General features: G+C 33.4%; 2 protein-coding genes across 7 annotated transcripts; one reads left to right on the top strand and one right to left on the bottom strand.

Annotated features, from left to right (window-relative positions):
* Window positions 1-9,542: 9,542 nt before the first annotated feature.
* On the bottom strand, window positions 9,543-11,387 carry LOC105779789 (basic leucine zipper 19). 6 transcript variants are annotated; one of them, XM_052629575.1, is made up of 2 exons: window positions 11,290-11,387; window positions 9,543-10,717 (listed from the first exon to the last, which is right to left on the bottom strand). In XM_052629575.1, the coding sequence occupies exon 2, from the start codon at window positions 10,663-10,665 to the stop codon at window positions 9,916-9,918; it is 750 nt and encodes a 249-aa protein (XP_052485535.1). In that variant the 5' UTR covers window positions 10,666-10,717; window positions 11,290-11,387; the 3' UTR covers window positions 9,543-9,915. The 6 variants fall into 6 exon arrangements, with proteins under 6 accessions (XP_052485535.1, XP_052485537.1, XP_012459164.1 ...); XM_052629577.1 differs by having other exon boundaries at window positions 9,543-10,659; window positions 11,290-11,308; XM_012603710.2 differs by having other exon boundaries at window positions 11,151-11,300.
* Window positions 11,388-11,557: 170 nt separating this feature from the next.
* On the top strand, window positions 11,558-19,914 carry LOC105779788 (NAD-dependent malic enzyme 62 kDa isoform, mitochondrial). The gene is made up of 20 exons (XM_052629573.1): window positions 11,558-11,905; window positions 12,051-12,147; window positions 12,256-12,374; window positions 12,930-13,097; window positions 13,708-13,836; window positions 14,351-14,411; window positions 14,916-15,019; window positions 15,165-15,248; window positions 15,502-15,608; window positions 16,209-16,320; window positions 16,735-16,848; window positions 17,074-17,139; window positions 17,570-17,642; window positions 17,729-17,815; window positions 18,078-18,132; window positions 18,223-18,294; window positions 18,836-18,898; window positions 19,005-19,125; window positions 19,215-19,284; window positions 19,583-19,914. Exons 1-20 carry the CDS (start codon window positions 11,726-11,728, stop codon window positions 19,594-19,596), a joined length of 1,896 nt encoding a protein of 631 aa, XP_052485533.1. The 5' UTR covers window positions 11,558-11,725; the 3' UTR covers window positions 19,597-19,914.
* The last annotated feature ends 4,197 nt before the right edge of the window (window positions 19,915-24,111 follow it).

Raw genomic sequence — 24,111 nt, 5'->3', positions numbered from 1 at the left:
TGGAACATAAAGAATTCCAATGGGTCGAACCCAAAGGAAGATGCGATTGAGCAATAACTAGTCTACACAATAGAGTCTAAGTAGCTACTAATACGATTTTATAGTACGGTAATTCATAACAAGATCAGTTTGTAAGAAAATTAAATATTCTATACTAGGGACTAAAGTGTAAGAAATGCAAAACTAAAAGACTATCCAACAAATAAATAATGAGGGTTTGTTAACTTCAATGCAGTTCACCGAACCTTGAACAAGGGACATAAATCGCGTAAATTACCAAATGGCTCCATTTTATTACTGATCCCAATTTCACCGACTTAGACGAACTAGGTCCGATTTATCTTTTAATCTCGCTGTTTAGCCTGGGACTAATGAGCAGGTGCACGACAAGATTACCTTCTGGTCTTACTTTATCTCGATTTTCCCTTAAGGGCGTCACTACCTATGTTCTTAGTTCTATTCGGTTTAGTCCAATTTATTACGATTTAGTCATTTGTCCTAAAATTTTAGTTTGCCCACATCTCCATCAACCAACCTCTTTTGAGGTTTAGCTACTCATACTCAAAGTAAAAAAAATAAACATAAAAATGTAAAACAAGGCAACCATGAAAGTAAAGCTTAAGAAAAATGTAAAAGTTGAGATTTTTATGCAAGAAAACTTAACTACCATGAAATCAAAACCATTTAACATGAAAATCTAAAGAAGAAAACATAAAAGAAACATGATTTAATATATTGAAAGTAAAATACACTGAAATAAATTAAACGAAAGCTTAAAAGGTCTTGAAAGTAGGGTACAAGGACTAGAAATGCAAATAAACCTTAGCTACAGTAATAACTAATTGAACTAACACTAGAATAACAAGAACAAGAAGAAAATGAAGAAAAATAAACTCTAATCTAAGGTAAAAGAATAGAAAAATAAAAACCCTAAAAAAGTGCATAGAAAAACTAAAGAAAACCTAGAGAAAACTAAGCCTAAAACTAAGCTAATGTGTGTGTCTCCTCCGCAGTAATTTTTTGGTTTTATTGAAGTGTATCCTGATGACTTTTTGTTGCCAAAAGTTACGCTACACGAGCCTTGTGTGATTGGTGGACTGAGTAGACAAAGACTACGCTTTTTGTCCAAGTTTATCCCCTTGACGAAGAGGATATCATGATACCTCAGGCAGTGTTGAACATTGGGGTCTTCCTTCGAAGCTGGATATCACAACCTAAAGAGGATATCACGATACCACTGAAGGGAGTCTTCATTATTAGAGGTATCAAGATACCCGTGCCCTAGGTGTCGTTCTCGCTCGTTTTTGACCTCTAACGCATCTTTACATCACTCAAACACATGTTAGGCCTCCCAATGGCACTACAGGCCAATTTAGGTCACAAAATAGACAAAAATGAGACATTTTCACTTATTTAACCAAATATATGAAAATAATGAAAATAATGATAAACTACGCTAAAGACACTATTTTACTCGAGAAAAAAACTCCTTAAGTACGTTAGAAAAGCATAATTTGCCACATCAATTTGTGGCAGATCACTAGTCCAACTAGGAAGGGGAGAGGGGCTAATAGGGTGTGTTTCCTCTCATATGTATTTTTATAGGAATTCAGGCCTCTCATTGTATCGGGCCCAATTATATATGATTTCTTGACTTTTAACCTAACACTTTAAAATTAAATCAACCCAATACATATTTTTCTATTTTCCAAAATAGACTTCAATATATTTATATTAAATAATTTTCTCATCTTAATTTTACCATGGTAAAATTATGACAATTTAACCTCTGGTAAAATTTTAAGAAAATATGTTTGATATTTCACTACTCAACATATTCACTATGACCGAATGATTTATTTTCATTTTCGGGCTTTAAAACAGCTCAAAAATATAAACTCATTCTTTCGATCATTTCTGAGTAATCGATGTACATTTACAAATGAATCATTTCTCATTTTCGTTTCCATTTTGAGAAACCTACATTCAGTTCCAAATGATTTCATTTCTCTATTTCGCAGAAAACCATAATCATTTCTGAATGTTTCCCATTTCTCTATTTTTATCCATTCTATTCATTTCGATTCAAACACGCAATTCATTTTGGTTTCAACGAGCTAGTAAAAGGACCAATTGGATATATGTAATTAGCGCTTAAATGATTTATAATCAAGTTTCGGCTTTTTGCCTATTAGTTATAAATATTTAGTCACGAAGTCATTTTAAATTTAAAATTTATGGTTGCTTTGTGTGATGTATGTTAAATGACGAATGTACCCATGGCTGTCTATTGTATGTTTTTGTGGTGTAATTGGTGATCGATAAGGAAGTCACGTAAGTGACTAATATGACGTTCTAAATTTGGGTTAGTTCGTCCTGACCGAGTTTAGGACGCCACATCCCAACCTTAAACATACATATAAACATGCATACAAATTCACACATTCATTAAGGCATTCATGCATACACATTTCCATTGGGTACATCCCAAGGTGGTATCCACATTTCATGTACATAAGTAAATATTCATTTGGAAATTATTCACATTTAACTTAAGAATTTAAACTCTCATATTCAATATGAGATTCCCAATATTAATCAATCTGGCTTGTTACCCATACTTTTACACGTGCTCAATATCTCATAATACAATTTTATAAAAGCTCCACGAGCTATTAAGCATTCCTTATTGCAAATTGCCATTACATGTTATATTTCATACAATATTCCAATTTAAAATTTTATTATTATTCTACTAATCAATCCTTTAATACTCTTTTCACATTTATACACCAAATCATTTAATGGCCTATTTAATGTCATAACTTACTCTTTTCTTCACAAATTAATCAACAACATTAAAATTGCCATTTACCCTATTCCAAGTCAATTTTGACTCAATAACTATCAAGCACACTAAAACTCAATATGCTCATTTTAATCCAATATACTTGTTTCTATTTTCACTTCAATTAAACTATTTCATTCAATTATGATTATTAATATTTAACCCCATTTTAGCATTCATCTATTTAAACTTTAAAGATTGTCTATATTAATTCTTACAATGTAAGGATGATTCCTTGAGTACTTACTTTCCTTTGGAAGAGAAAAATCACCAAATTTCTCTATTTCACTAGCTCAAGACCTCTTTTTTCTTGTTCAAAGATCCACGACTCAGATATCAACTCTTCCTCTTCAAAACACACAATAATCAAAACCATGTTCATAAGAAATCATATCAAGAAACCTTAAATAAACATATTAAAGATGAAAAAAATGCACTTTCTTTCCCTGTTCTTCACTTTCTCACACTTACTTAAGCTTTCTCTTACTATATCATAAAAACCTTTTCTTCCAATGATGAATATGATGGTGGAACTAAGTTTAGAAATGATTCTTGCAAGAAAATAACTTGGGTATTGAAGATTTTTGGTCGGATTTGAGAGAGAGAAAGAAGAAATGAGAAGATAAAACTTCCTCTTCTTCAACGGAGGGGGATGGGAAAAAGAAGAAAAAGATGAAATCTTTTCTTTCTTTTATTCTCATTAAAAATAGTCAAAATTAAACTCAAAAATATTAAATGGGTGGCCCACATTATTTCATGACTTAAAAATTCCAAAATCTACAGCAATCAATTTTTCTCACATCATTGTATTTTTTTAATTCTAAGATCCTCATTATAAAAGTCTTGAAATGCCCAAAATATTCTTTAATGGAAGATTTGCACTTGTAGTTCATTTATCTTATCACTTCACTTATTTATATCAAATATGACACTTAATACAGTTAAGTTTCACATAACATCATAAAGGCCCATAATACCATCCAACCATGCAAAAATTGCATTTTAATCCTTTTTAGGCCAAAAATAGAACATTTCCAATTTAGACCATATACTTTTCATTTTATTCAATTTAGTCCAAACTCGCTTTTCTTGAAACACATTTTCCATGTCAATTTAATATCAACGAATCATTATCAATCCATATTTTCTCTAAGTGGTCACTTTACATATTAATCCTCATACTTTGTCAACATTTTCACATCCATAATTTTCTTCATTGTTTTCCAACCATAAAGAATTATAATTCCTTCAAACATTCTCTTTATTGATCTCATTTTAACTTTTTCTTGAAATTTTACTATAATGGATCTCAAAGTAGTGCCACTTACTATATCGAAAAATTTGGGGTGTTACATTGCCCTATCCCGAATTCGTTTTATTGTACATGGATTCATGGTGTGGATTTTCTAGAATTTGTTTTCTCGTTTCTTCGGTGGTGCTCTAGTGACCCAACAAAAGTTTCAAAGATCAAGAGCTCAAAATTCAAGATTTACTATTTTTTTCTTCTCACATTCGTACTTTGCACATAAACAATTGTTGGATAGAGTTCTATTTCTTTTATTTAAAATGTTTATTTGAATTTGAAAGAGCTTGAATCTATAAGTGTCACGGGCCAAAGTGCAAAGCTCGTGACCATGGCACAAGATGCGCCCCATGGAGGTCTATCGATTAGATGTAGAACATTTAGCCTACGAGAACTGACCAAATTCAAAGAACTATTGGAGAAGCCTATCAGATTGAAGCCTAGTTGGCCTGATAATAAAGATATGACAACTTAGGTTAATTTGGTAACTAATCTTAGAAAATTGAGGGAATCATATCTTGTAAATATTATATTAGATTTGATACGACATATCTTGTAAATCCCTAAAATCAAGAGATATGGTTAATCTCATCCGTCGATGTAAATGTATCTTGACCGTTGGTTTTGAGGGAGCTCAACTATAAATAGAGAGCTTCCCCCTCATTTGTAATCATACATTGTATGTTGAATTCTTAAGAGTAATAGAATTCTTTGAGCATTTACTCAACACTTTGTGTGCATTCTTTCTTTGGCTTTTTGTTGTTCTTTGTAGCTTATTTTAGCTCAATCGCTTCTGCTATACAAATTGGTGCCTTAGAGGAATTCTAAAGGAATCCTCACTTTTGGGAGTAAAGGCTGACTTAGGTGAGTTTGGAGCGAACGGATCGCCTAAGGCCGCACGGATTGCGAGACGAAAGATCTAGTCCAGTGATATAAGCACCTACCTTAGGGAGATTTTCCTTTTTTACATAATATTACCTTTGTAAGAGGGAGAGGGTTTTTAGTTAAGCCATAAAAACTAGATAAGTTTTTATCTTAACCTTAGTAAAAAATTGAGAGTTGTAAAGGTTATACTTTGCCATGAAATGTATCAATTCTAAAAGAGAAAATGGAGAAAATCCTTAGCAAAAAAGACTAAAGTAGTGGAGGTAAACAATTGAGGCTGAACCACTATAACTCGTTGTATCAATTTATTTTCAACTTTTCTAGCTTTTTTAAAGAAAATTTTATACACCATTTCACCGCCTCTTTTAGTATTTTTAAGGTATCTCGTTTTTCTCCCAATTCTTTATTTCTTTTTCTTCTCATTCCTTTTCTTCCAAATCATTCAAACGATCATCACTAATTATAAACAAGCACAAAACCACCATTGAATGGAAGCTCTTTTCACTCTTAATACATCCAATGGTTTATATTTCCCATATGAACAATTGAAATCTATAAAAATCTAGCAAAGTCTCAACACCAACAACCCCAATCCGTCATTATGCATCGTTAGATTGGACTAGTTTTTCAATATGCGATTATCCACACGAATCGCTACCTTCTAGTCGATAGAATTAGCATGCATACCATCGAAGCGCCTCTAACTTAGTTGTTTATTATTATTATTATTATTATTATTATTATTATTATTATTATTATTATTATTATTATTATTATTATTATTATTATTATCATGACCCCTTTCCTTTTTTCTCCATTTTTTTGATTTTTTAAGTAATTACCGATGTTTGTTTCGCTTCTTTCCCTGTGCATATGTTTTAGTTTAGTTCTTCTCCTCTCTTTTTTCTTTTGGCTTTTATCTTTTCTCTTTTTGATGATTCAAAAATAGTTTTCTTGCAGAGCGAAAAAATAAAAATTTTAAAAATCGAGCCGATTTTTTATATTTATAGCAATAAACTTTTTCCAAAAATAATACATGTACTTTGAGCAGACGGGTCTTAAATGTTCCCAACTTTCAACTGAACGGTCTTCTTCGCTCTTGTACCATGAATTGGGCTCGAATAATTTCGAATCAAACACAGAACCAAAAATAACTTTCTTTACTTTCAATAGGAAAGTAAATCTTTTTCTCTCATAGAAAGCAATAGAATCGTTATTCTTGAAAATAGAATTTATACTTAGAAATAAATTATGACTATTTTCAAGCAGAATAACAATATTGAAAATATATGTAGAACTTCTGTTCTTTTGGTTGGTTTTTAGTCCTACCAGTGCCATCTATTTCTAAGGAGAGGAAGCAAAACCCTAGTTGAACTAGTAGAATACAAATAGTATTTATTTAATAGAAAACATTCCTCTAGTTGAATAAGGAGAGAGAAGGACAGCTAATCCTAGTTATTTTACTACGATTGTCGCCCCTCATACTTGTTATAAGGGGTTTTGGGCCTATCCTGTATTAGACCCAATTACATGTGTTTCTTAGACTTTTAACCCAACACTTTATCATTTAATCCAACTCAATATATGTTTTTTTTATTTTCTAAAATGGAAATTATTGATTAAATTAATTTTAATTAATTAATTTTTGAATTAAACAAATTTCTCAACCCAAATTTAATTCCTTTAAAATTATGATAACTTTACCATAAAAGAATCATGAAAAATATATTTAATTTCTACTTTCAAAGGTTCACAATAACCATTAATTTAATTTAATTTTTGAACTTCAATTATTTAATTAAATAATAATTTGAAAAACTTAAATTAATTCTTAGGTCATTTCCATACTTAGAGAGAAATTATATTCATTTATGAATGTAACTCATTTTTCTAACTTTATCATTTTTATCTATTTATGTTCTTTTGATTCAACATGCAATTCATTTATGGTTTTAATGAGCTAGCAGAGGGACCGACTAGACATATGTAATTAGGACTCAAATGATTTATAATTAAGTTTAAGCTTTTCACTTATTAATTATAAACTCATTTAGTCACGAAGTCATTCCACTATAGTATCGTGATTGAGCTCTCATTAATAACATATCATTACGAAAGCTACTCGATCAGTACTCGTCTAATGACCTTGTCATAAGTGTGTTACCCTCTTAGGATATCCTTAATCTCTTTGGGATAAATCTGTTCTACCAATATGATCCTATTTTATCTCATGGTAGCCATAATATCTTCCTTCATGAAAAATCAATTATTGTCTAATAGTAATTAAGTCATTCATCACAAAGACAAATGACCTGTGGCCACATTTTCTTTTCATCTATCATGTAATGTCAATGAGGGTATCATTTACCTATATCTTGGGCTATGAATTCCACTATTATGAATGACGTTACATATTGTAGAAGTCGTATACCTTACGCACCAACTTTCGATTCCTTATCTATTTGAACTCAAACTTTTACTTATACCAAAGTATACAAGTCACACATACATAGTCCATCATCCACTCAAGATTAAGGTATGACACACTATGAACATCACAGGTGAATAAATCAATAAACAGATTCAAGATCTATTCTACTTGGGTTCTGTCCGATGTACTGTAATTCCAGTCAGTCACATCTATGTTTCTATCTTTTGTGAATCATCCGCTTTGATGCCCAAAACAAAGAATCTCCCCAATTAGACTTGATAGATAGAATATTAGCCCTTCAATCAATTTGCTCATTTTTTATTACATTAAGGATATGTTTAGGTTTATCAACTAATACAAGTTGTCTTTCTGTATTACAATCCGACCAAGTAATACCACTTAGTATTAGTTAGAGGTGTTCATGGTAGGGTAGGGTTTGGTAGGGCTCAAAAAAAATTCGACCAGAGTCCTAGGCCCAGCCCACCCGACCAAAATATGGGCTGGAATTTTGTCGAGGCAGCCGGGAAAATTCCTAAGCCCGGGCCTGGCCCATTTTTTAAATAAACACAAAAAAAAATTTAGAAAATTAACAAAAGTATTTTAAAAATATTTAAAAAATAAAAAAAGTATTTTAAAATATTTTTAAAAATAAAAAATATATATTTATTATATTCGGTAGGGTTGGGCCGGGCAGGCCAAAAAGTGGTGCTCGAGGCCCGGCCCGTTTTCTAAACGGGCCTCATTTTTTTGCCCAAGCCCATATTTCAGCCTATATTTTTACCCAAACCCTCCCATATTTCTAAGGCGGGCCGTCGGTGGCCGAGGCCGCCCGACCATGAACACCTCTAGTATTAGTTAAATATTAGATAATCGGTAAGCTAATATTTGCTTCCATTTTGCTTTACGTGCAAAAACCATTGAAGACAATATAGAAAGGATTAATGTAATTTATGAATAATTTTATTAAACCAATCTGTTCAAAAAGAATACAAGTTTACAAATGAATATACTATACTTAGGGCACTAGATCCAACATTATGAGTTTAAAAGTAGTGAGGATTGTAGGTTTGTTTTCGATTAATGAAAAAATGTTGTACGAAATTGTGTGTTTAAGAGTGGTGAGGGTTATAGACATGTGGAATCTACGTGACATCCATGTGTAAAAGTATTTTTAAATTAATGTGTCACATCTACTTATTGTTACACCTAACAAAAGTTGACGACTAAATGACTATAATATAATAAATTAATAATGCGAGTGATCATATGATAAATTTTAAAATTCGATGATCAAAACATAAACTTACGAAAATATAAATGACCAATTTTGTAGTTTACTTAAAATAAAATTTACACAAGCACTTTAGAATAATGAGAATTGCCTTTTGAGTAGATGTAAAATTTTTAAGAATTAGAGTAAACTATCTATTTAGTCACTCAAGTTTACCCGCATTCCTTTTTTGGTCACCCATTTAAAAAAATTGTTATTTTAGTCACTCTAGTTAGATAAGTTGTCAATTTTAGTCACTCTCGTTAGATAAGTTATCAATTTTAGTCACTCTACCACCTTTGGTCACCAAACAAAATGCTGACATGGCAATCTTTTTATTGGTTTAATTTCAAATTTAGCCCTTAACATTTTACATATTCTGTCAATTTGGTCTTAATTTTAAAGAATTCAACAAATTTAACCCTCAATGTTAGCACATTTTGTCAATTTAGTCCAAATTCTAAAAATTAAAAAAAAAATAATTTTAAAACCTTGAAAATATATATGATTTATTATAAAAAGACATAAAATATATAATTACATTATAACTTTTAAATCATCTTTACCATTAAAATTTTAGGCCTATAAGGTTGCAACATTCGTTAAAATTATGCAAATATATTTTAATTTTAATACTTTTAATATTTTAATATTTTTAATTAAAATAACAGAAAAAGGGGTTTTGAAACCCTTCTCCTGTCTTGATTAGTTGAATAGATCAAGTTTTTTTTTTTTTTGGTTCTTTTGCTCAGAGTCTGGATTTTTTTCTCAATCTCTTGATACCAAATTCCTACAAATATATAGGTAAAGCTGCAAGAGGACGATTCTATTTACATGCTAGTACTAGCATCATATAAGCCGCTTAGAGATCAAGACAAGACGATATAAAATATGTCTAGAGCACATGGTTCTGTCAGACTAAAGTTCTATTCGCCTAACATACATAACCTGATATACACTCCTTATATTGTCGTTATTCTGTATATATATACCAGAGTCTATATGTAATATTTGGTTTGCTCGACGAGCATGCTGTGATACACTTGGACAGACTTTTACACTACACCGAGATCAAGTATAGGGCAACTTACAAATGGTTTCTTTCCTTGCACTTGTTCTCCAGCTTGAGATGCACATGAGATGACACCAGGGTTCAGCTGTTTTCATTTGGATGACCTTCAACACTGGTCATCTGAATTATGTTCATTAGCTTGACAGTTCACAGTTGCAGGCTGACAATTTCCTTCCAAGGATATGCTCACTTTCTCACTTCCACCAATGCTGGCATGTGATGATAATGAACCTGGATGTGGATGGAAGCATGGCAAATCGGTCTGACATTGTAGACTAATTGTATCACCAATGGACTGCACCCCGCAATCACCTTCCTTCAAAATAGTGGCATTGGCACACTGTTTGTGGAAGGGGAAAACACCCAACTCGCTATCAACCTTTGCTCTAATGCCTACCAAAAGGCTTCGCAGCCTCAAAACCTCTGCTTCAAGGATGGTCTGTCCTTGTAATTTTCTAACAAGTTGCTGGTTCAGTAATCGCAATTTCTTCACTTCCTCTTCAAGATAAGCAGTGTGTGCCTTCTTTTTCTCTCTATATTTCCGAACTGCTTCTCTGTTCCCCAAAGACCTTCTTGGTTTCAAATTCAAACCAGAGCTGGCTTTATTGTTGTGGTAATCATCATCTTCAGATGTAAGAAGTTGGGTATGCGTATGGTAGCATGTATGTGAATGTGCAACATCAGGGCCGGGTGGATTACAAGTGTGAGTGTGACTACATGTTCTGGTATTCTTCAAGTATTCATCAATGATTAAATCTACAGATGTTGAATCTTGAAAATTGGTGGATGGAGCAGTGTTTGATAGTAGGACATGGTCAGAAAGCTCTATCTCCCCATCCTCCATGTTTTCCTTCATTAAACATCAGAAATAGAATTCACATCTGCAAGATACACAGCTCCACCTTTTCCTAGATAAATAAGCAGCAACCTTTATTTTATGCACTAAAGCTACTTCATATATATTAAAACATTTTTAATCAGTAATCCACATGAAAAGAATATATGCGAAGTCACACAAGGATTCCAAACAAATTATATCCATGAATCGGGTCCAGCGCAGAGCATCAAATACCGCAATCAAGAATATAAGTGGGAAACAACTTGAGAGGAAAAAAGCCCTAATCTCAGCCAAAAACTGGGTGTTTTACAAACAAAAAAGAAATGGTATTTTAGCAATGAAAAGAAAAACCCAGATGGAAAAACCACGCAAAAAGGTGAAATGAAGCATAAAGACAAGATTTTGACATAGAAGTGAATAAGAGCAGAAAAATTTACTCCAAATAAAGTTAAGAGGGGAGATGGTGTTTTTGCTGGGTGGCGTCAAAATAGAGAATGGAATACCTGACCAGAGAGGCAATAAGAATAAAGCATAGGTTGGCTTGTTTCTCTCTATAGTTTTACTATGCCTTTTTATCTAGGACTTCCCCACTCACAGACATTTGATAACCCTTTTAAAGAAAATCTTTCTTGTTTCGTTCACCTTGTCAGTTGTCAAGGAGCAGTTTGGCTGCTGTCTGCCTCCCTTCCTATTTCTTTTTTCTTTGTAATTATCGTTTTCATCTTTAATGGCAATAGTTTGGGCCACAGTCTAACACTGAACTGCAAGACGTGGTTGTAAATGGGCTATGGATAAGAATTTGGCATTGAAGCCTATGGGTTTTTTTTTTATCTAGATAATTAAAAATTAATTCTGAAAATGGTAAAAAGACCCACCATTAATGGAAAATTAAAACAATCTTTAATTGTTTATTTGTAATTTTGTTGTGATAAAAAAATCGAATTGATGGAAAATTGAGACAGCTAAGCTCCATCCTCCACTTTTCACTCCCACCAGATCGCGTCTTCTTCCTCCACTATTGGTGTTGTTGTTGTTTCAGAGTTAAGTGTTTGCTGGACAAAAGCAGGAGAATAAAAACATGTCTAACTTTTACAATCAGACGAGAGCAGCCTCGTCTCTGATGAGACGCCTTAAACGAAGCGTCATCAATCCAACTGCTGTCAGTCGCGCTAGATGTTTCACCACCACCGAGGGCCACCGACCTACCCTTGTCCACAAGCGCAGCCTCGATATCCTCCACGATCCATGGTTCAACAAGGTATTACTTCTTTTTCAGTTCCATTACTACGTCCCTGTTCTTGGGCTTCCCTCAATGTCAATCATTTCCATTATTCTCCGGTTTTTGTGCTTCGTTTAGCTTCAAACTTTATAGCTTTTAACCCTTTCAAATGTTTAAATGTTAGGGAACAGCATTTTCCATGACGGAACGAGATCGTCTGGATCTTCGTGGCCTGCTTCCTCCAAATGTAATGTCTTCCGAACAGCAAATTGAACGCTTCAGTAAGTTTTTGTATTGATCAAACAAATCTTTTTTATCTATGATAATTGTAATTTGAATCTCCATGATTTTCATTTTTATTTTTTGCCTTTTAATTGATTAATTACCAGTGGTTGATTTGAAGAGACTTGAAGTTCAAGCTAGAGATGGACCATCTGATCCCAATGCGCTTGCCAAGTGGCGGATACTTAATCGCTTGCATGACAGAAATGAGACTATGTACTACAAGGTACAATTCATTTTATCTGCTTTATTCGGATCTCTGTAATACTTTTCAAGCTAGTTTTAAGCTTCCCCTTCTTCCATCTAATGCTAATCTAATCAATATGTCATGGTTTGAGTTCAGGGTATGTAGTAAACTTCTTTTCTAATGATAACAGTCTACCAATTACCGTTTACCACCAGAATGGCCATTTCACCTACTTGATGCAGCATCTTAAGGAATAATTCAGTTAAATTTCCGTTGTACTAATTATTTACTTAGTATCTCTCTTCTGTTTTCCTCCGAGTTTCATGTCGCGTCCATTTTTCCAATGACTCCATTATCTTGTCCAGTTAATTATTTAACTTCCTCGTTGTGATAATGTCCATCTTTCTGACAGTCTTACATGAAATCAGCCTAAAGGTGTTACGAGTAAGAATTACCATGACATGTTGTTAGTGAATTTGCATGTGCATATAATTTTTTTGACACATCTTGTAGAGTATGTATTTTGTAAAGCAGTGTGTGTATGACATCTTCTTGATGATATACCTGAAGCATCATTTATTTTAACTTTGACAGGTTCTAATTGCCAACATCGAGGAATATGCTCCTATTGTTTATACTCCAACTGTCGGTCTTGTTTGCCAGAACTATAGTGGTCTGTTTAGAAGGCCTCGAGGAATGTACTTTAGTGCAGAAGATCGGGGAGAAATGATGTCTATGGTTTACAACTGGCCTGCTGATCAGGTATGAATTACTCATAATGATGCATTGAATATTAAAACTTCTTTATTTAGTTGAATTGATCCCAATTGTGGGCATAGTTCTTTATAGCAGTGCAGCCTTACGTGGTAATACTAATAACATGAAATGATATTCTGACATGCAAATTTTAAACCTATGCTTTATTACAATTTTGACTTGTTATTTTCTCATTTATTTCCCTTTTGCATAGATCAATTATCACTTCGCCTTTTGCTTTCTATCCTGTGTATTTTTCTAATTTAAACTACCAGAAGACTTAATAGGTGATTTCTTGAGAATTTGAATGTTTGAACCTGCTCTTAAATTTTGGAATTTGGGCTTATTCTTCACATAAATTTGTTTTCAACTCAGTGATTGCCTCATTCAATTACCTACTTCGTGTTCAAGTAACATGATCATTTGTCTTTGTACCGCAACAAAATAGTGTTGAGTTCTTCTCTCATTTCAGTTCTGGTTTAGTTTGTAACTTGTATAATTTGGTATCAGAATTTCAGAAATTCTTTGGCTTTGTCAATGACAATATGCTCGAAATATGTTAACTTTACAGCTTCACACATTTCCACTTTACTTATCTAATTTTTGTTGAGTACAGGTTGATATGATTGTTGTCACAGATGGAAGCAGAATATTGGGTCTTGGAGACCTTGGAGTTCAGGGAATTGGAATTGCTATAGGGAAGCTGGATTTGTATGTTGCTGCTGCTGGTATCAATCCTCAGAGGGTATGTTATTCTTTCTCTTATCTTGTATCTGTGTTTATAAATTCTATGTTTATATCTTACTTGGGTAAGGGATTTACAATTATCTAAACAATTTTACAAGAATAATAAAATTTGGATCCTCCCCCAACCCCCGGCTCCCAATGATTCTCTATCTTTATACCTGCATTTTAATGCTGGAATTAGAATAAAGATTTGTGTGGTACTTTGATAAATATCCATGTTCTTGTTCTTTATCCATTCTCTTTCTTTTTTTTAGAATTATTTTCTTTGCCTTTTTTTTTTTTTTTACTTCAGGTTAGTTTTGCTTCTAAAAACGATTATGATAGAGTGAGACTTTATTACATGTTTTTTTTTATTGTTTGTGGACTCCCAGCTAGTCTAACTTACTCATTTTTCCTATTTTCAACCATTTCCTAACCTTGTAAAATGGTAATGCTAATGTTTCTGGTCTTTCTCAGCTTGACCATTTACTGGGAATTTTACAATATTTCCTTTGTTTTCTCCCTTGCATTAGGTACTTCCTGTCATGATTGATGTTGGGACTAACAATGAGAAGTTGCTCAAAAACCCCTTGTGTAAGCTTTTCATCACCCTATTTTTGAGGAACCATATGAAAAAAGACTTTATTTTTTTGAAGTAGCTGGTAGTGTTGCATTGAAAATTTGTTAAAACGGTGCTGTATCGAGAAAGGAAAATTCTGGTCTATGTTTGGCAGAAAATGCATGCAAGTGTAGATGTGACTTTTTCACTCAACCATCTTTGGTCCCTCGCTTGTGTTAGATTTTTGTACTTGTGTGGTATTTTAGATATCATATGGGCTCGGACTTGTAGCCTACAGGCTTAAGAATGCAATGATGCATAAGATTGGCTAGAGTCCCTGAGGTAACCTTTTGATCTATCATCTATTAAACAAGATATTTAGAGAAATTATGAGGCTCTTGACTTCTCCTCTTGATGCTTGTAGTATGTGGTCTTACTAGCACTAGCCCAATTTTCTTAGCTTGTTGTCTTGTTCTTGCATGTTTTGAGTTAATTTTATGATCTTAAGAAGAAAGGTGATCACACAATTTTGTCAACAGACTTGGGGCTTCAACAACACCGCCTTGATGGTGATGAGTATATTGCAGTGATCGATGAATTTATGGAGGCAGTTTTTACTCGTTGGCCAAATGTGATTGTGCAGGTATGTAATATGTCTATCTTGTTGAAGTAATCTTGTCTGGAATTAAATTGCAGTATCTTCATTTAAGAGATATGGCAAGACTTGTTGATAGATATGTCTATCTTGTTAACACAATCTTCTCTTGAATTAAATTGGGTTTCTGCAGTTTGAAGATTTCCAGAGCAAGTGGGCCTTCAAGTTATTGCAGCGTTACAGAAATGCACACAGGATGTTCAATGATGATGTCCAGGTAATTGAAAATTTAGTATAATTCACCTTGAGTCTTGATTTAATTTGTTAACGCTAAACATTCCATTTGTTTTCACCTGTTTCTTTGGATAATATTCTTAGTTCTGTATACAATGTTTCTAATGTTACTGAACTTTTTTTTTTTGCAATTCATAATTTTAAACCAACCATGTCTTAAAAACTCTTTGATTTTATCTGCAGATATTTATTTGCCTTCACATCTTGCCTTGATTTTCTATTGATTTCCTTTGCAGGGAACGGCTGGGGTTGCAATTGCTGGTCTTCTTGGAGCTGTAAGAGCACAGGGAAGGCCAATGATTGACTTTCCTAAGCAAAAGATTGTTGTTGCTGGTGCTGGAAGGTTAGTTTTCAAGCCTATCCAGTAGTTATGGATTATCATAATACCGATATCACAGAAGAGATAACATGGCTATTATTATATTATTCCTATATTTGGATGGTCACTTGTGGTGCTTAGACTGTTTTCATTTGGCACCTGATGTACAATGGATTTAATGGTCATTCTCTAATCATTATTTTTCTGAGTTGAAGGGTGAAATTCATCTCTTATGAACTGCGGTTGGATTATAGCAAGTTTATTATACTTGTATCCTTCTGGCACAGCTCATTTTCATTTGTTCTCTCTATATGTCTGAAGAAAAATGAAAGAAGTTATTCCACAAAAGGAAAATAAGATGCAAGTTTCCATTGGCTTATTCTTCTTCTTACTTTATATGGATATTTTATGTTGTTAAGGCTTAGCTGGTCCATTATTTGTTTTCCTGTGAGTGGATTTCCTCTCATTCTATCTGACATTTCACAAACTTGTTGAATCTGCGGACTTGTTTGTTTGCTATTTCTTCTTTATCATTTTAGTATTTTCTGTGAAAATTAATTGGAAGGCCCTGCATGCTAATAGGAGACTTTAGAAATTGTTTGCATAACCTTTATACCACTGCAGTGCAGGAATAGGGGTTGTCAATGCTGCAAGGAAAACAATGGCAAGGATGTTAGGAAATACTGAGCATGCTTTTGATAGTGCAAAGAGTCAATTCTGGGTTGTTGATGCTAATGTGAGTAGCATAATCTCTCAAGAACTCTGGATTTCAGCCAGGCAGTTGTGCTTATAGGGACTTTTTATTGCTTTTGATGTTACACATGTTTTTTCTTCTAACATTTCTTCTTCAAATTGGAACCATCATAAGTGGATAAAAGATGGCCAATTAACTATCTGATCGCATTCCTTGTAATCCATATCACAACATTTCTTGGTGGTCTGTAATTCAGAAATCATCATTTGATTATTTCAGTTTCATTTATATCAATGCATTACAAAACTATTTTAGGTCACGTTTACATTTTTGCTGGTCTGGATTCTTTCTATTAGAATATAATGGTTAAATGCAACCTTTGCATGGTTATCTTCCATGAGTGGCACCAATTTGCATTAGATATACATTGTAACCAAATGAATTGTTTTTTTCTAGGGTCTCATAACTGACGAACGTGAAAATATTGATCCAGACGCCCTGCCATTTGCAAGGAACACTAATGAAGCTGGTCGTCAAGGATTAAGGGAGGGTTCAAGTCTTGTGGAAGTGGTTTGTATAGTGCTAGCACAGAAACATTTTTTCTGCTCTTTATATGGATTACAGCATAACTTTATTCTTAACATGTGAAAAAAATTAGTCCTGTGGGAATGACCTGTATTTCAATATTTGACTTTTTCGTTTTCTTTTATCGCTTCTGAGTTATGTTATCAAATACATTGTCAAGTCTCTTTATTCTTTCACAGTTAAAAGCCTTTCTTTAATCTGGCTAAACAGGTGCGGCAAGTGCGGCCTGATGTGCTTCTTGGGTTGTCTGGTGTTGGAGGATTGTTCTCCAAAGAGGTAAAATTGAATTTTTCATCAGGTGACAAGCAGAAAATTTGCTTCTGCTGTTTGTGGCTGTTATGAAATCTATGATCACTGTTTAAACATCATTTACCAATTGCCAAATTAGCAAAACTAACTTTTTATTAGTTCAGAATTTAACACTTTTTTGTATCTTCAAGCCCAGTGATCAACCTTATGCTGAGAATATTTGACCTGTAAAGATTCAATATTTGCATGTCTCTCTCATATAATTAAATATGAAGAAAGTTTTCTGAGATTTTATTGTAAAGATTTGGCAAAGGCTTCAAGGTAAATAGGCTTCAAGGTTGCAACACAATAAATTTTAAAAATTTTAGACTGTTTTGTTTCCTAGAATCTCTGCATTTCATTGACCTTCCTGCCAAATCTTTTTTGCAAAGTAATCGAAGTGCATTTTATGTTTTAGGTGTTGGAGGCTCTTAAAGGTTCGACTTCAGCTAAACCAGCTATCTTTGCAATGTCAAACCCTACAAAAAATGGTATGAGTTTTGGTGACAAAATTAGGGCCATCCATATTTGTACTGAGTTTTTCCATGGTCTTTTTTACCCTTCTTGTTTGTTACAGCTGAGTGCACCCCAGAGGAAGCTTTCTCGATTGTAGGCGACAACATTATATTTGCAAGTGGAAGTCCATTTAGAGATGTTGATCTTGGTATGTGCCAAGACTACCTTGTTTGACATTGTCTACATAGTAACGCTTTTAATTTTTAGTCTTTACCAATTTGCCATGTGGGGCTTTGTCTGCTAAAAATGCCTAAACTTGTATGAATTATAGCTACTTATTATACGAGGTCCTCATTTATTGCCTGAAATTCTGTAGTATCTTGATTTTTATACAAGGAAACAGAAATTCTTTCCCTACTCTCCTCTTTGAGAGTGAAAGGCTTACTTCTTGTAACTCATGAACAATTTAGGAAATGGTCAAATTGGGCATAGCAACCAAGGAAACAACATGTATCTCTTTCCAGGGTCAGTTTTTAATTTGCTTCACAAAGGTTTCGTTTTACTTCACGATTCTCTAATTCATCATTTTTAATTGTTTACCCTTCTTTTCTGCAGTATTGGCCTTGGAACTCTTCTGTCTGGCTCTAGGATCATTTCGGATGGCATGCTACAGGCTGCAGCAGAACGGTGTGGTTAATTTATATTTTGTTTTTGATAAATATTTCTCCAAATGCTTCTGAATTTTTCACCTGCCAAGACTATGAGTTTATGTTGAAGTTCTTTGGAATAAACTTTTAGCCATTATTAGTATATGTGAAATTTAGGTAATTTATGAGTATGCAAAGGGATAAAGACAGTACCAGTGACTGGATCCCCTCTTGCTCAGAACCACATAAAAATTTTCTTCAAGAAAATTAGGGATTAGGATCTGGTTGCTGTACTTTTCTACTTTCTGGAGGCATTTGTAAGTAACTAGTGCGTTAAGTTCTAATAATTGTAATATATATTATTAACATACTAAAATATTGTTAGTTGGTTCCCAAATGGCATGCCAGAAGCTGTCTGACATATGGATTTGGATCATTAATTTATTTCTTTTTCCCTTAAAACTCCTCGAGCAAAAAAAAGAAAAGAAGAAAAAGAAGTTAATGGCTTAAGCAAGATGGTAAAGTGGCTTTTGGTACTGAGTTGGATACTGACTCATGTTATGTTAAATTGACAATTGCAGTCTGGCTGCCTACATAACAGAAGATGAAGTTCTCAAGGGCATGATATTCCCTCCAATATCAAAGTATGTGATGAGGCCTTAAGAAATATGTATTATCTCACCTAGAAAATGAATTCGGTGTCATAGGCTAAGCATAAATTTATTTGTTTGTTTGTTTGTTTGTTTGTAGGATAAGAGATATAACAAAGGAGGTAGCAGCAGCTGTGGTGAAGGAAGCTGTAGAAGAGGATCTGGCAGAAGGATATCGTGACATTGACGCTAGAGAGCTCCAAAAAATATGTCAGAACGAGGTAATGCTGACTGTTGATGTAATAAAAGTTGATTTTGCTGTGTTTAAAACGCATGAATTGTAAGAATGAGATGTGATGTAATGGTGCAGGAGGAAGTTTTAGAATATGTGGAGAACAGCATGTGGAGCCCAGAATATCCAACTCTAGTTTACAAAAGGGGTTAGTTGGCTTGGTGGATATGCCATATTTTTATTCCAAATGGAAAGAAATAGCAGGGGGTTGATCTTGCTGTGTCATTGGTTCCAGCCAAAGACATCAGATGTCATGGGCATAATAGCATAAAATAGTTGGATTTGTGTAAGGAATTTGGTTAATAATATGCACCGTCATTATCTATATATTGTATAGATTTATGAGTGGATAGGAAATTGTTGTGAAGAGCAAGCTTAGTTTCATGCTTTCCTTTGTTTGCACACCCTCAATTCCAAATGAAATGAATGAATATATCATATGACAGGCATTGATGGCTGATGATGAACTGGAGACCGACAAACGGTAATTATTTATGCAGGAATGGATTGTCTACTGTTCTTTGTGCTAACTTCACACCGACTGAGATTGGCCTTTATCATTTGTATTAGGGCTGAGCTTTAAGAATGTGAATGGCAGGCTGTGATTTTCGCACCTCTGTCCATTATATAGTCAATATTTATTACTCCCTAAAATCTGTTTGTAAACCTTATTTATCAGAAGTATCTCGACATTAACGGGAGTGGAGTTTTATTGAAAAATTTGTGCTGTGAAATTTATCTAAAGTTATAAGTATGCAATGATGGTGTTATTTTGACATTTACAGATCTCAAGTTAGTATAACACATAAGAGACGTGAAATTAATTTTTATCGTAATGAGTTGAACCTGAGTTCGACACATGAACGATAAGTTTTCATGTGTTTAAATTTTCATTATTTATTCCAAACCTAATCCTAATATATGAATTGTATTGAGCTCAACTGTCTAGAGATATTGAGTTTACATGTATTTAAGATTTCAATATTTATTGTAAACCTAATTTTAGTAAATGCATACTTATGGATGTTGAATTTATATGTATTTAGTTTTTACTATTTATTGTAGACCAAACCCTAATAACTATATTATATGAAGCTCGACATCTATAGATGTCGAATTTAACTTGAAATTGAATTTTAACTATTTAACTCAACCTAAACCCTATATATTGGAGTACTGCACCTATAAACCCAAGCTAAAGTTGTTTCCCATCATTAATTGAGAAAAAAAAATGTTAGTTCAAAACTCCGGTAAAAAAAATGTCGAACACACGACCGAAACTCGAATAGAAAAAGAAGAAATAGGACAGGCTCCAAGGCGTGTATCAAGCCATTATCTTTAAGGTTATATTCGCCCCTACCTATCTTCGGTGTGCAAATGAGTTCCAAGCAAATTAACCTCGATGATACAATGAAGCCAATGGCTATTTGACCAATGACCAAAAGATTTATCTTTTGATTAATTACACCTATTCATTTATAGTTATTGGGATACTATAAATATTTGAAAATGTTCCAACAATCTTCCCCCATTTTCAACATATTTAGATTTTGATATTCTTGAAAATCAATTTGCATAAATAAAGGTGTCTTACGATTGAACATTCACTTAGTGAAAACATGTTAAAGTTAATCGAAATTGCATGGTAGACTAAGCTTTGAACCAACTATTCCATTTGATTAACTAAACACATCTCACACAATGATTTCAACATCGGTCAATGCATAGTATCTAGGGACACTATTATGGCCATGGGTCTATGTCCTCTTTTCATGAGTGCTTTCAGAGCCAAGCCTTTGAGCTCCTAGAAGCTGCCACACTTCCACTCACATAGGTGGATCCCATCAAAAGTGTTCCCGTAATTATAACACTCTAACATATTTATGTTATGGGTCCATTAAGAATACATTACTCATCCTTCCCTTATCATTACGGGTACCTAGCACTTTAATCTTAGGATGGATTTATTTATAGTGCTAACAGTCACATACTAATGATGTACTTTGTCTCATTGAACTCAAGACTTGACGTTATACCAAGCGTTGAGTCGAGTTTCCATCATGGGTAACTCTAATTAATAGGCTTGAGTCCCATCCCTTTTGAGGTCTTTTTTACTGCATCTCTAGCAAGACTTTTTGTCAAAGGATCTGCCAAATTTTCACTTGACCTCACATAATTAATAGTGATCACTCCATCAGAGATTAATTATCGGAAATAACTATGTCTTAATCCAATGTGTCTAGACTTTCCATTATATACTTGGCTATATGCCTTTGCTAGAGTAGTCTCACTATCACAACGGATAGAAATAGGTGAAATTGGCTTAGCCCATAAAGGTACATCATAAAGCAAATTTCTTAACCATTCTGCTTCTTTAGATGCAGCGGCTAATGCAATAAATTCTGTTCCCATGGTGGAATCAGTAATACATGTTTGTTTCTTGGAACCCCAAGAAATGACTCATCCACCAAGAATGAAGATCCATCCACTAGTAGATGCATGATCTTCCAAACTTGTAATCCAACTAGCATCCGAATACCCTTCCAAAACTGGAAGATATCCATTATAACACAATCCATAGTTAATAGTTTTCTTTAAGTACCTAAGTACTCTATTCAAAGCTTGCCAATGCAAACTACTTGGATTACTTGTGTACCTACTCAATTTTCCAACAGCATATGCAATATCTGGTCTTGTACAAGTCATTATATACATAAGACAACCAATTAGACTTGCATATTTCAATTGATCAATTTTCCTACCAGCATTAGATACTAATTTTAATTGAGGATCCATAGGTGTAGATGCTGGTATACAGTGGAAAAGATCAAACTTTTTAAGCACATTTTCAATGTAATGTGATTGTGATAAAGCTATAATGCTTTCATCTCGGGTTATTTTAATCCCAAGAATAACATCTGCTACACCCATATCCTTCATGGCAAAGTTGTTTGACAAGAATTTCTTTGTGTTTTCTATTTGTTCCAAATCCGTGCCAAAAATGAGCATGTCATCTACATATAAGCAAATTATGACACCTTTTCCATTTTCGAATTTGCTATATATGCACTTATCAGATTCATTTATTTTATAGCCATTAGCTAAAACAACCTTGTCAAACTTTTGGTGCCATTGTTTTGGTGCTTGTTTAAGCCCATGTAAAGATTTAACAAGCTTACATACCTTATGCTCTTGTCCTGGAACAACAAATCCTTCCGGTTGCTCCATGTACACTTCCTCTTCCAATTCACCATTTAAAAATGCAGTTTTAACATCCATTTGGTGAACAACCAAATTATATATAGAGGTAAGTGATATTAAGAGTCTAATTGTAGCAATTCTTGCTACTGGAATATAGGTATCAAAGTAATCAATACCTTGTCTTTGTGTAAAACCTTTTGCTACCAACCTTGCTTTAAATTTATCAATGGTTCCATCGACCTTCATTTTCTTTTTGAAGATCCATTTACAACCTATTGGTTTGGAACCTGGTGGAAGATCAACTAAGATCCAAGTTTGACTTCCCATTATTGAATCCGTCTCATCATTTATTGCTTCTTTCCAAAAAGCAGAGTCTTGAGATTTCACTGCCTCTTCAAATATAATAGGATCAGATTCAGTATTATAACAATAAGGTATCTTATTGCATATACTTTCATCTTTTCTTTCTACAAGAAACATAATGAAATCTGGTCCAAAATCTTTGACCTTTTTAATCTTCTTACTTCTTCTTAATTCTTGACAAGATTCATCATTATTATCAATTTGTTTCAATGGAATATCATTCTCATTTGAAGAATGAATCAATTGTTGTGGTTGTAATTGTCTTGATATAGAATTAAATCTATTTTCATCAAAAATAGCATCTCTTGATTCAATAACAGTATTAATTGAAATTGAATCATTTGGTTCAATTACCATGAACCTATATACCTTGCTATTATGTGCATAACCTATAAATATGCATTCAATTCCTCTTTCACCTAACTTTTTACGTTTAGGTGTTGGAACTTTTACAATAGCTCTACAACCCCAAACCTTCAAATAATTAAGATTTGGTTTCCTTTTCTTCCATTGTTCATAGGGGGTTATTTTAGTTTCCATATTAGGAACTCTATTCAATATGTGACAAGCTGTTAGAACAGCTTCTCCCCAAAAACCTTGTCCAAGACCTAAATATGATAACATTGAATTTGCCATTTCAGTCAAGACTCTATTTTTTTCTTTCAGCTACACCATTTTGTTGTGGTGTGTAAGGGGCTGAAACTTGATGGACAATTCCAGTGAGTTCAAAATAACTTGGATTATAGTATTCTCCACCTCTATCCGATCTTAAGCACTTGATAAATGATTCACACTGAAGTTCAACTTCAGATTTATAAACTTTAAATTTATCAAGCGCTTCATCTTTTGAATGCAATAAATATACATAACAATATCTAGAACAATCAACAATAAAAGTAACAAAATATTTCTTTCCACCTAATGTAGGAGTATTATGCATGTCACATAAATCACTATGTACCAAATCAAGCAATTTTGTTTTCCTTTTAACCTTAGGGAAAGGGTTTCTTGTAATTTTAGTCAACATACATGTATTGCATTTTTCAATATTATTATTAAAAACAGGAGTTAAATCTAATTTATACATGTCATTCAATTTTCTATAATTCAAATGACCTAATCTATAATGCCACAAACAAAAAGATTCAACCATATAAGCAGAAATAGTATTTGTAATAGCCCATTTTTGCCCGGGCCCAATAATAAAAAATAATAAAACAAAATAGTCCAAAAACCATAATGTCCAAGAACCCAATCACTAAATCCAATAGCCCACTATCTAAAAAGCCCAATCGACCCAATTAAACCTATGGCCCTAACCATCAGCCCAAAGTTGTCCCAAGCCCAACACAAAGAATCAGAAACCCTAGCCCTAACTACTGTTGGCCGCCGCTCCTGCCTCTGCCCAACT

This window comes from Gossypium raimondii, chromosome 4 (genome assembly GCF_025698545.1).
Source record: "Gossypium raimondii isolate GPD5lz chromosome 4, ASM2569854v1, whole genome shotgun sequence".
Lineage (NCBI taxonomy): Eukaryota > Viridiplantae > Streptophyta > Magnoliopsida > Malvales > Malvaceae > Gossypium > Gossypium raimondii.
This window is presented reverse-complemented; position numbering and strand designations above follow the sequence as displayed.

Excerpts from the sequence above, each read along its gene's own strand:
- LOC105779789 (XM_052629574.1), bottom strand. The coding sequence starts at position 11,180 with ATGCTTTATTCTTATTGCCTCTCTGGTCAG. Across the intron at positions 10,660-11,150 it reads CTTATTGCCTCTCTGGTCAG|GAAAACATGGAGGATGGGGA; the intron begins GTATTCCATTCT and ends TGTTTAATGAAG.
- LOC105779788 (XM_052629573.1), top strand. The coding sequence starts at position 11,726 with ATGTCTAACTTTTACAATCAGACGAGAGCAGCCTCGTCTCTGATGAGA. Across the intron at positions 17,816-18,077 it reads ATTTAGAGATGTTGATCTTG|GAAATGGTCAAATTGGGCAT; the intron begins GTATGTGCCAAG and ends TGAACAATTTAG. Across the intron at positions 18,899-19,004 it reads ATATTCCCTCCAATATCAAA|GATAAGAGATATAACAAAGG; the intron begins GTATGTGATGAG and ends GTTTGTTTGTAG.